Raw genomic sequence first — 11,408 nt, forward strand, 5'->3', positions numbered from 1 at the left:
TCGCAGGCGTCGTACTGAGCGCGTCGAGACCCTGTCCTCATGTGATCTGCACGGGTAAATCACGTCGGCGTCAAAGGAGCGACGTGCGACCTGTCAGAGCTTGATCTCCGCTCTCAGCGGGGTCGCAGCTGCCTCTGCGCGTCCTGTGGATGTACCTTTGTCGCGCGCCGGAGACGACTCGACGCCGCTGAGATCGGAGATCAAGCTCTGACAGGTCGCACGTCGCTCCTTTGACGCCGACGTGATTTACCCGTGCAGATCACATCAGGACACGGTCTCGACGCGCTCAGTACGACGCCTGCGACCCGTCTCGGGTCAGGTGGCACGACGCTCATCGCGCCCGCCAGCGCTGCCGTGCAGGCTGCCACGTCGAGGTCGAGCACGCTTCTATACGCTCGCCGAGCCTTCCTTTCCATCCCGTTAGGCAGCCTGGGAACGGTGGCGATCAGAGGCAAAGCCTACGAGGGGTGGTGGAACCACATGTCACGGCTACTGCCGGCTCGACCCCACGATAGCCTCCGAAGGCTGACTTTGCGGCACCATCATCGGACGATGTCGACGAGTTGGGTCGCTCTCGCGGTAGCCAGATGACCTCTCATACTAGGATCATCGGCCATGGCCGCAGGGAGCGCGGGGGAGGGCGCTGGATGCAACACGGAGCTCCGTTGGAGACGTTTTCAAGATTAGCGTGTCAGAGTGAAATGGCACTAGCCGTTGCACTGTGGGTTGACGGTTGTTGATGTTGCACCATGTGTTGCAGCCTTGCACTCTGGTTGCACGTCACTGTACACCTGAGCCACCTGGCTGCCGTCTACTCGATGTGACATGTGTCTCAGGTCTCACCAAAAACGGACACATACAAGTGTGTCACAACCAGGAACCACACACACACAGCTCGCACCTCGTAAACGCAATAATTACACAGGGGCCCCTGTGCCCCCGTGAGTCCTTCCAAGATCCTGCTCGTGCAGGTGGAACGCCCGGCGAGACGCTTTGGGTTTGGCCAATCTCTCTCAGTCTCACAAGCGCGTCGTCTCGCCGCGCGCACAAGCGCACAACGCTACTATGCTTGATGTTTCTGAGCGCTGTCGCGGGATGGTCGCAAGTCTTTGGTGGCGCCGCACACCGAGCGCTCTGCACGTTGCGGGGCAAGACCTACAAACCCCGTTGCGACCTTCCTTGGCGTGCGGTGCCCACCAGCCACGAGCAGGTGCCACGATGGCTACTCGGGTCCCCACTGCCAGTCTGAAGCGCCGTGGCTTGCACTTGCATACGGCTTTGACATTAACCCGTTCGCCTTACTTTATCCGCAAGAAAGCTTTTCAACATTTCGTCGGAACTCGGAAGACGTGGATATTGCGCCCGAATATAACTCGACCCATCGCTCAAGACCTACATCGAAGCTGTGCCTCTGTCGCGCGTGCAAGACATCGCAGAGACACTGGGCAGCTTCTACGCGCGATCTACCAAAAGACATACACCATGCAGGCGACAGCATATGACACTCAGGCAAGTGTCGAAACGGCGCTCAGAGCAGGACGAGGCAACTGGTTCATCGGAGGCGAGGGATCGTTCACAGTTCACCGACAGCCATACGAAGCGTATAGATGTTGAAGGAGCGCTGATGACGACGAGCTTCCACGCCGAGGGCGGGGACACCAAGCTTTGGCTCGCAGTGGATGGGCTCGGAACTAACTTCGAGGAGGTGCGGCGGCGATGGGCGGCGAGCTTCGCTGCGGACGGCCACGACCTCTACCCGTGGGGGCTGGAGCTGCGCCCCATTTGGGAGGTGGTGGAGCGGATCGATGCCGCAAAGGGCGTGCGCGGGCGTGCGCGCGCGTGCGCGCGCGTGCGCCGCGTGCGCGCACGTGCGCGCGCGTGCGCGGCGTGCGCGGCCAGGGCGCAGGCAAGAGTGCCTGAGGGCATGGGGGTGGGCGCCACCCTGGGGCTACCCATAGCATCGTCGGCTCAGTGATGGGTATCCCTGGTAGCTTGGAGTGTGTGGTCTCTACAACCCCTACACCACATCCCACACCGGTAGAGCTCGACTGCACCTCGGCAAGCATACGAGAAAAAAATTGCGACTCATTGCGACGCCTACTGACACAAGCGACAAGGGGATCGAAGAAAAGCGCTTTTGATTGCGTCTTCAGACATTCACTTCATTTGAACTCGACCCACTGAGGCTGCTTCTCTGTAGGTGGAGCCGACAAACGCCGGCTGGGTCGGCCCCGCCGCCCTCATCGCCGCCGTCGGGGCGGCGGCGGCCTCGGCGGACCATCCGGCGCGCCGCGCGCCCGACGGGGAGGTGTTCACCACTCCTGGCTCCTCACCCCGCCACGCCTTCGTGCAGACGCCGTGGCACCCGCCTCAGGCGCCGCTCGGACTCGGTTGACGGCCGCCCAAGTGCTTGGCTCGTGCCCAGCCGACCGGCAGGCGATGCCCACTCGCTGCTAGGCTAATCCCGGGCTGTCAAGCGGCGGTGTGGTGCCGTGAAGGGCAGCGGTGCCAAAACTACGACAATTAGTACCGTGCGGGGGCAGTGCATTTAATTCTGTCAAAAATCGAAATGTGCTCCGTGGGACGTATTGGGCTAGGATCATACTTCTGGTACCACTCTCTTCACGTTCACAGCTCTTAAGTGTGCCATAACTCCGATACATGAGGTACGCGGGCACCCCGCAGCGCCAGACTCCGCTGGCCAGGCGATGTGGGTCGTCGGCCTCACCGGTTCAATCGGGATGGGCAAGTCTGCGGTCTCAGACATGCTGCGCGGGCTGGGCGTCCCTGTAAGCGACGCCGACGCGATCGTGCATGCCATCTACGCAAAGGGCGGGGCGGCTGTGGAGCCGCTCTCGCGCGAGTTTCCCGGAGTGGTCATCGACGGGGCAGTGTCGCGGCCGGCGCTCTCCAAGGCCGTCTTGGGCGATGCGGCCGCTCTCAAGCGGCTCGAGGCGCTCGTTCACCCTCTGGTGCGTGCGGCGAGGCGCGACTTCCTCGCTCGCGCGCGCGCTGCTGCTGAGCCACTCGCGGTCCTCGACATACCGCTCCTGTACGAGGCGGGCTGCGAGAAGGAGTGCGACGAGGTCCTCGTGGTGAGCGCGCCGCCAAGCGTGCAGCGAGAGCGCGTCCTGTCGCGCCCAAACATGCGCGCGATGGCGCCGGAAGAGGCGGCGGCAAAGTTTGAGGCGATCCTGGCCAATCAGCTCCCCGACGCCGAGAAGCGCAAGCGCGCCCACTGCGTCATCGACACCGGCGCGCCAATGGAGAGCACGCGCGCCGCGGTCGCCGCCTTTGCAGAGCAGCGCCGCCCGCTGGGCGCGCAGAGGAGACGGCGGCGGCGGCTAGCGGCGGCGGCGGCGGCGGCGGCGGCGGTTGCGGTGCTGGTGGCTGCTGTCGCGGGCCGACACCGCTGAAGGACGCCTAGGAAGGACGCCTAGGTAGAGCTGTAGAGCGGCGACGGTCGCAGGTGTCAACCCAACGTGTGCGTGTGTCGTCCGTGTATTGCAATTGGGGTTGTGTGGCCCGGCCAAGACGCAAGAAGGTAAATAAATAAATAAAAACGGTCAAACTCTGAGACGAGGTGGGATTTAGGGACATGTGTCCCCGCCCTGCACGATCTTGGTGTGAGGGATCTTCAATCCGTCCCCTCACCCCCTGGTCACTACCCGACACTAGAAGAGCAGCAAGAGTTGGGGCTGCGGCTACGGCTGCGGCTGCGGGAGGGGCTATGGTCGCGGGAGAGCCGCTGCGCCGCGTGGGCGCGCCTACACCGCGCTTGCTCCGCTCGCCACCTCTCGCAAAGGTCCAAAGTCATAGCCATCACCTCCTCCGGCAAGTCCCGCAAGAAGGTAGAAAGAAGCCGCGTCGTACTTTTTAGAAAAGCCGTCACCGGCCACACGAACACACCTCACACGTCTCGCTTGAGACATGCACATATATCTCTCTTTCATGTGCATGTGCGCCCGAAATGTCAAATCACAAATGTGAAATGAAAGTGCTAAGTGGCCGTGCCTTCGCGGGAGTCGTCTCACGAGCCGCGCCCCGTCGGCACTGTCCCCGAGTAGCCCCGCCTTGGCGGCACACACTCTCGACCAGGACAGTCCGGCCTCCGGGAACGTGTCGCGCGCCGGCGACGATTGCGGCGTGGTCGTTTTGAAGCGAAGATGGCACGACCACCGCCCTGCTTCGCAGACCGGGCAAGGAGGGGCCTGCTCCCGTTCCGCGAGGAACAGGAGGTCTCCCCCCCTCCCCCGGCCTGAGCAGCGGCGGGTGGAAGACAGCCCCTTGAGTCGAGGGCGGCGCGACCATTGTTCTGCGTCAAAGGCCGGAGGCCTGATCAGGACAGATGTTCGCGCCGCCCCGCTCCGCGTCGCCCGCCCGCCGCGCCGCGCCGCCGCCTCGCGCAGCCGCCGCGCCGCGCCCCGCCCGATGATTAATAATTAAGATTACCCGGAATACGGTACGCAATTAAGGAATTAATGAGTGAATTAATCAATTAAGTGAGCGCCCTCGCGTCACCTATGACTCGACCAGTGTGAAGGTGAAGAGATGTCACCGAGCGTGCGTGCAGCTGGCCCGGGGGGGGGGGGGGAGAGAGAGAGAGAGAGAGAGAGAGAGAGAGAGAGACTAAGGTAGGTAGGTAGTAAGGTGAAGAACAGCCAGGCTCGGACTGGACACCAACGCGGTATGGGTTTTAGGTATGTTGTTGGCAAATCAAGACACAGAGCTCACACAGGATCACAGCGGGAGGAAAGCGGCGAGTCGCAATTCCAGGGGTCGTTGTGGCGGGCCACCCTGTCCAGAGAGGCATGGATGCCAATCTGGGGTCTCTCGACCGAGTCTATGAAGCCCTGGCCGCCTCCCGGTGGCGGCAGAGGTTATGGAACCAAGCGACGGAGATGGTGCGGGGGTACGGGTGTTCCAGGGGGTCACGACACGCACCGACCCTTCACGAACCGAAAGGCTGCACCCGGGGAAGGCACAGTAATCCGGGCACGTGTTGGGCGCCCCATTCCGTTTAGGGCTAGGTCGGCTCAGGCCCCGTCCACTTCCCTCCCGCCTGGCGCGTGATGATGAGGAGATGCCACCCAGGCCAGCCAGGACAGGGGCGGGGGGCGAGGGCGGAGGGCGGGATGGGCGCCAAGCGGGAGGGAGCGGACGGGGTGGGGCGCACAGATGGGGGATGGCGAAGGCGGAGGGGCGGGAAGGGGGGAGGGCGGCGGGAGGACGGAGGTCGGCATGGGCGGGCGGTGGGTGGTTCGGTAGGGCGGGGGGGAGGGCGGGGGGTGGAGGAGGAGGGCGGTGGGGGCGAGGGGCGGCGAAGGAGAGGGTGGCGGCAAAGGGGTTGGCGTGTGATGATAGGAGGTGCCACCGTATGGGTGGACGCTGGACAGATGATGACGACACGCACGAGCGACACACAGACACAAACAGGCTCACAAGACACACAGCCAGCTGGCTGCCACACACCCTGAGTTGGGTAACCCGCCCTTACCGAAAGAAAAACGTGTGCTTAGGTTGGACGCGGCATCAATGAGTAGGTTCGGGTTTGGGTGTTTTCAGTGCGTTTCAAGCGAGCCAGCCTGTGGCAGAACACTTCGCTTCGCGCTGCAGCGCTTGGGCCACCGCCCTGGCCGTGAGCGAGCTTTTGCCGGCCACGGCGGCTACCAAGAGGATGGGCCCGGGCTCTGGCGCCGCGAGCACGGTGCCACCTCGACGTGAGTAGGCCTGAAGCCGCCCGGCGCTCGCCGCGCTGCCCACGCCAGAGACTGGCTTGCTGCCGCACCACCTCTCGTGACTGTACTAGGCGGGACGGAGGTCGACACTGGTCAGCACCGCGGCTGGTGACGCCGCGAGGCGCCCGCCAACTCTCGGCGACGGTGAGACGGTGCAAGATGTGCAGCTCTCGGCAGACGTCGAGGCGCTCGAGCTGCGGTGCAACGAGCCGCTCCGCTCCCGTACGACCCGCTTGTACAGTGACAAGTGGCACGGTTCGCTCCCGTCTACACGCTCGACTTCCTCACCAGGGTGCGCCGCTTGCGCGCACGCACACCTTTTGCCCGCCGCACACGCGCACCCTGCCACAGACACGTCGATGTCGCGCACTGCTCAGGTGGGGCAGACGTTCCCAGGCTCGACGCCTGGGAGTGTTGTCCTATCATCCGCGCTCGTCGGCGACTCGACCGACTTCCCCAGCGAGAGTATTGCGAGCAACAGGGTCGCCTCGGCGGCTTGAGCTGCGCAGCGACAGATCACTCCTCACCAGGCAAGCTGCGGCCCGGACGGCCGCGTCTCGTAGTTGCACACCCGTGGCGACTACGTTCCCGCGGCGGTGACAATGTCCCGTGTTGACGACGGGAGACACTGGTGTCACGCGCCGGCTTGCTTGCGGCTCGGCGCGCGCGCCGCCGCGCGTGGCGGCCGCGTGAGGCGTTGCACACCCTCGTTCGGGCGTGTGTCGTGGCTGTGTTATGTGTGTTTGGTCCTTGCCCCCAGATTTTGTCTTTTTACAATGGGTACTCATGGGGAATGATCGCTGGCAAAAAATAAAGAAGTCGGCGAATATCGTCAAAAATGCGGACGTCCACACCGCAGGTTTCGCGCGAACCCACCGCGCATCACGGCCGCTGATACCCAGCGAGAGCTCGGCTGCTCTCCATGGGATGGGGTTCTGGTGCGGGCAAGGGCAAGATCCTTGCCCCCGCTGCCGGCGACCTGGTTCACGTCAGCGCCCACAACCCGTTTGACGGCAAGATGGTGCTTACCGACATCTCGGGCCTCGCACACAGGGCGTCGAAGAAGCAGCCGAAGCAGGTGGCGCAGGAGGGAATCTCGCAGCGTCAGCAGCAGTATGTGATGCAGCACCTCCAGGGCATCTATGCTTTGGGTGGCAAAGTGTGTCTCGTCCTTGATGGCCGTGCGTACCCGCCAAAGAAGAAGGAGCGCGAGAGGCGGCGCGGGACAAGCCAGCAGGCAGTCGATGAGGCGCTGGCAAAGGAGGCGAGGAACGAGGACGCCTCCAAGGAGTGGAAGGCTGCTGCACGCCCCGCCGAGCCACTCTGGGCGTGGCTGATGCAGGAGTGCATCGACAAGGACATGCCCTTCATCGTTGCACCGTACGAGGCAGACGAGCAGCTCGTGTCCCTGCAGTGGGAGCTGGGGGTGGACCAGGCGGTGATTTGGGCCGCCTCAGAGGACAGCGACCTCGCTGCCTTTGGCGCCCTGGAGGTGATTTACGACTGGAACATCATGTCGCAAACGTACCGCTCCTCCCGGCTGATGGAGCAGGTGGTGGGCAAGCAGGTAGACAGCAAGTTCTCCTTTGTCGGCTGGAACTACGACCGCTTCCTTGCTCTCGTCATTGCCTCCGGCCACGACTACTTCAAGCACAAGAAGGCGGAAGGCAAGCAGGGATGGGGACTTGTGACCGTCTACAACGCCATGAGCGCGGCGCGCCTGCCGCCAGTCTACACGCCAGCAGTTCCGCACCCGCCGCTGCACGACCGGCCGGCTGAGTGGTCAACGGATGCTGCTGTCCTTGGCTACGTGGCGCCCCTGCTGGCGAAGCTGCCGCAGGCAGACCGGGCGACCGTCGGTGATCAGATTGTCGCTGCCTGTCGTGCCGTCCGCCTCCACCCCGTGTACAACCTCACGAGTCTCGGCCCGGAACGCCTGTCCTGGCCCAACCTCTCGGTCGACGTCGCTCAGCCGTTCCTCCAACCAGGGCTAAGCATGCCGCCGGCCGACGCTTCGTGGGCGCAGCAGGTTCCGGGTATCGAGCTCGATGCCGATGCTGCGACGGCAACGAGGTGGGCGCGAGGCGAGGACCGCGTCGACGCGAATGGACAGCTCCACCCTCGCCAGCTACGCGCGCCGCGCGCGCGTGCGCCCGGCGCGGGCGGCGCCGCGCCCGGCGCGGGCGGCGGCGGCGCCGGGGCTGCGAGCGACTCGGAGACCGAGGACGCAGACCCGGCTGTGGCGATGGACGCGTCCGGCGTCAAGCTGAGTACGATCGACACCGTGTCGGACGCCAAGGTGCTTGCCTTCCTCGGAGAGTACGGGGTGGAGGTCTACGCCAACTGGTCGTCAGAGACGAGCCGCGGTGTCGCTCGTCGGCTCCTCGAGCAGTATCCGGATGGCGAGGTGCCCATGCTCAAGCCGAAACACCCGGCCCTACACCGGCACTCGCGCACGAGAACCAACCTCAAACTCGTGCCGGGCGCCCCGCGAGGTTGTTCGGTAGTGTACGACGCGGTCCAGGACCTCAAGCAGTCAGGCTTGTTGCTCGATGCGGCGACGCGTGACAAGTTCCTCCCCTTTGAGAACACGCAAGCTCGAGGCTACCGGCTGTACGACTCCACTTCTGGCATGTCGCGCGCAACTCGCGTCGGCAACTTCTCGCACGCGCACTCGAAGCAGGCCACCCTGTGTACCTCTCTGCATGTGTGTCCCTATAGTGCTCCCTGTCTCACCACTTTGTTCGCGCAAGCCGTAGGTGACGGTGCAGCAAGCCACGTACGAGTCAGCCCCGGGGCAGCTCGACAAGGCCTACGTGTTCCGCATGACTGTTCACGCCTCGATGCGCTCCATGGACCACACCGTCATGCTCGCCGTCCGCAAGCCGGCTGATGGCGGACCGGCCGTCTTGCTGCTTGCTCCCGACTCTGTCTGCTCCTGCGAGCAGGGTCTCGAGTGCTCGCACATGTACTGCCTGCTGCTGGTCCTGTACTGCATGCAGGACTGCTCGAGCTGGGACGACTTTAGCAGCAAGGTGCTCTTCTACGACAAGGCTCGCGCGCCGTCGGGCAAGGCTGTGTGGTGGGTCGACAGGTACCCTCACGCGCCGAGCAAGCGCACCTCGCTCGACCGGCTGTCAATGGATGCGAAGGTGACGGCGCCGCTGGCGGCGGCGCCTGCAGCGGCCTCGGACGCTGCCAGTCATGTCAGCGGCGCCGACCAGAACTACCAGCGCTCGGACTTTCACCTCGGCATACTCCGCGAGCTGTGCGCTACATTCCGAGGCGGCTCGTTGGCGCTGCTGCTGGGAGCCGAGTACGGCGATCTGTTCGCTCCGCCCCCGCCAGGCGGCCTCCCACCCACGCCGCCGGGCAGCGACGACGAGGCTGACGGCGAGGAGAGCGGCGGTGGGCTAGACGCGCTCGCTGCTGCAGCGGCGGCGCAAGCCCAAGCTGAGGCGGACGAGGCAGCGGAGGAAGCTGCGGCCGCAGAGGCGGAGGCTGCAGCCGAGGTGGAGGCGGAGGCGGAGGCGCCGCCGGCGCCGGCGGCAGCGGGTCCGTCCGGTGTCTCGAGCCCACGGCCGGTGCCCCGTCCACCCCGCTCATTCGAGTCGCCACCGCAGCTGGGCACGCCCTCGAACGCGGTTCCAACTCCTCGCAGCATCGACACACTCAATCGGAGCCAGGGCAAGAGCAAGCAGCGGCGCAAGTCGCGAGGAGGACGGGAGCGGGGTGGACGTGGCGGACGTGGCGGACGTGGCCCAGTCGCCCAACTAGACATGACTAATGAGTAAAAAAGGGAGTCACAAAATGAGAAACACATACACCTCACACACCCGACGGCGGCTTGAGCACTGCGCAGTTGAGGTTGTGGAAGCCGATGGTCCACCACCACACGTAGTTGAGCAGGGGCTTGTCCTCCTCCTTCACGACGTCGCCGAGCATCTTCCACGCCTTCATGCCAGAGAAGGGCACCTCCACCACGTAGCGGCAGCACGTCACGCCACGGTTGCGGATGCCCTGGTCGATGGTGAAGCGCGGCGCCTTTCTGAGGAAGCAAGGAATTATCACCTCGTTGAGGTGCGGCAGGTGGACGCGCAGCTTCGAGACACCCTTGTCGTACATGACTGAGAACTTCGCCGGCATGCGCTCAAAGGCCGGGATGCACGCCTTGCACGCCTCGTGCTCGGAGGAGCGGCCCATGAAAAGGTCGGTCGCGATGATGATCTGGCCATTCGGCGTGCACCACGTGAGCCCCATCGCCGCCGAGTGCTTAGACTTGTCCGAACGGAGGAGGTTGGACGTCATGATGCTCTCGCGTGAGGTCTCGGTCATGATGTCGGTGCAGTCTCCGATGGCAACCACGGTGTCGAGGCCGCACTCCTTGAAGGACTTGGGCAGCAGGTCGAGCACCGTCTGGTAGTCCTTGGGCTCGATGACCAGGTTCTTCTTCGCAAAGCGGCCGAGGCGACGGATCCACCGCGAAGAGTCTACGCTCATTCGCGGGGCAAGGAGGCCAAAGAAAGAGGCGAGCTCGTCGATATCTTTATATCCCCGCATTCGCCACAGGGCCGCTAGGAACTGGAAGCGCGGGTGCAGCGCCGCCTGCCGCTCCTCCCTCGCTCGCCGCACGCCATCCGTCCTCTCGACCCACCGGTACACCATCTCGTACACCTTCATGGCCTCGTCCCACGAGTCGAAGCCAAACATCTTCTTGAACAGCCTCGAGCGCTCTGGAAGAGCAAAGTACTCGGGTCGCAAGTTGGCAAAGCTGAGCTGCTCTCGCAGAGGCCATGCGCGAGGAGGGTTGAGCGGGTTTGCATCGGCAGAGTACTCGAGCCCGGCTTGCGACGCACGAGAGACGACGTACTCACGGAGATGCTTCGAAGATTTTCCACCCTTGTCGGGCATCTCCACCGGTGGCGGCTCCTCAATCGTCAGTTTGACATCGGCGTGCATAAACCCGCCAGGCACAGTCGAGGGCGGAGGGATGACCATCAAGGTCGTCGCCATCGAGTGCGGGACCTGTCCAGCTGGCACCTCAAAGATGATTGGCTGCTGCGGTGGCTGCCAATCCTTGGGCACAGGCACCCGCAGTCGCACGGTCTTTGAGGACACGGTCGGGGCGGGAGGTGGTCCTGCAGGTGCGCTCGAGTCTGGCCCAGCACCCTCGCCCTCACCCTCACCCTCCTCCTCCGCCGCCGCCTTGAGCTCGCGCGTCTGGCGCTGCAGGCGCTTCACCTCGGTCCTCAACTTCTTGACGCGTTCGGAGCGCTCTACGGTGTTGGCGACAAGCCTACGCAGGCGGGAGAGACGCCACACCTCCTCATCCCCGTCGAGGTCGCGCGTGGAGTCATCACTGTCGGCTGTGGCACGCCACCGTCTGAGAGGAGCAGAGCCAGGCGGCCGCCTCGGCTGCACAGCAGGCGGCTGAGCGGGACCCGTGACTGTCGCGTCGACAAAGAACTCGTCGCCCTCAAGCAGCACCTTTGCCCCAATGATTCGCTCCGCGGGTAGCTCGGGCCGGTGCGTACCGCACAGCTTGTTCTGTTTCTGGGGCAGCGGACGTGGATTCCCGTCTTTTGTGAAGCTGAGGCCCATCTCGTGCTCCATGATGTACGCGGCATCCTCCACACGGAACTGCAGTTTGTATCGTCTCTAAAGTTAGCA

General features: G+C 64.2%; 3 protein-coding genes across 3 annotated transcripts; all 3 read left to right on the top strand.

Moving 5' to 3' along the window:
- Positions 1–2,708: 2,708 nt before the first annotated feature.
- Positions 2,709–3,427, top strand: EMIHUDRAFT_251296 (hypothetical protein; the record flags this gene model as incomplete). Its single annotated transcript, XM_005792448.1, has 2 exons — positions 2,709–3,284; positions 3,419–3,427. The coding sequence occupies 2 exons, from the start codon at positions 2,709–2,711 to the stop codon at positions 3,425–3,427; spliced, it is 585 nt and encodes a 194-aa protein (XP_005792505.1).
- Positions 3,428–5,670: 2,243 nt separating this feature from the next.
- Positions 5,671–6,532, top strand: EMIHUDRAFT_460377 (hypothetical protein). Its single transcript, XM_005792449.1, has 3 exons — positions 5,671–5,707; positions 5,810–6,030; positions 6,116–6,532. The coding sequence occupies exons 1-3, from the start codon at positions 5,678–5,680 to the stop codon at positions 6,336–6,338; spliced, it is 474 nt and encodes a 157-aa protein (XP_005792506.1). The 5' UTR covers positions 5,671–5,677; the 3' UTR covers positions 6,339–6,532.
- Positions 6,533–6,660: 128 nt separating this feature from the next.
- Positions 6,661–9,515, top strand: EMIHUDRAFT_251298 (hypothetical protein; the record flags this gene model as incomplete). The annotated part of the gene is made up of 4 exons (XM_005792450.1): positions 6,661–7,811; positions 7,947–8,445; positions 8,498–9,146; positions 9,400–9,515. 4 exons carry the CDS (start codon positions 6,661–6,663, stop codon positions 9,513–9,515), a joined length of 2,415 nt encoding a protein of 804 aa, XP_005792507.1.
- Between the last annotated feature and the right edge of the window lie 1,893 nt (positions 9,516–11,408).

This window comes from Emiliania huxleyi (genome assembly GCF_000372725.1).
Source record: "Emiliania huxleyi CCMP1516 unplaced genomic scaffold EMIHUscaffold_1072, whole genome shotgun sequence".
Taxonomy (NCBI): domain Eukaryota; phylum Haptophyta; order Isochrysidales; family Noelaerhabdaceae; genus Emiliania; species Emiliania huxleyi.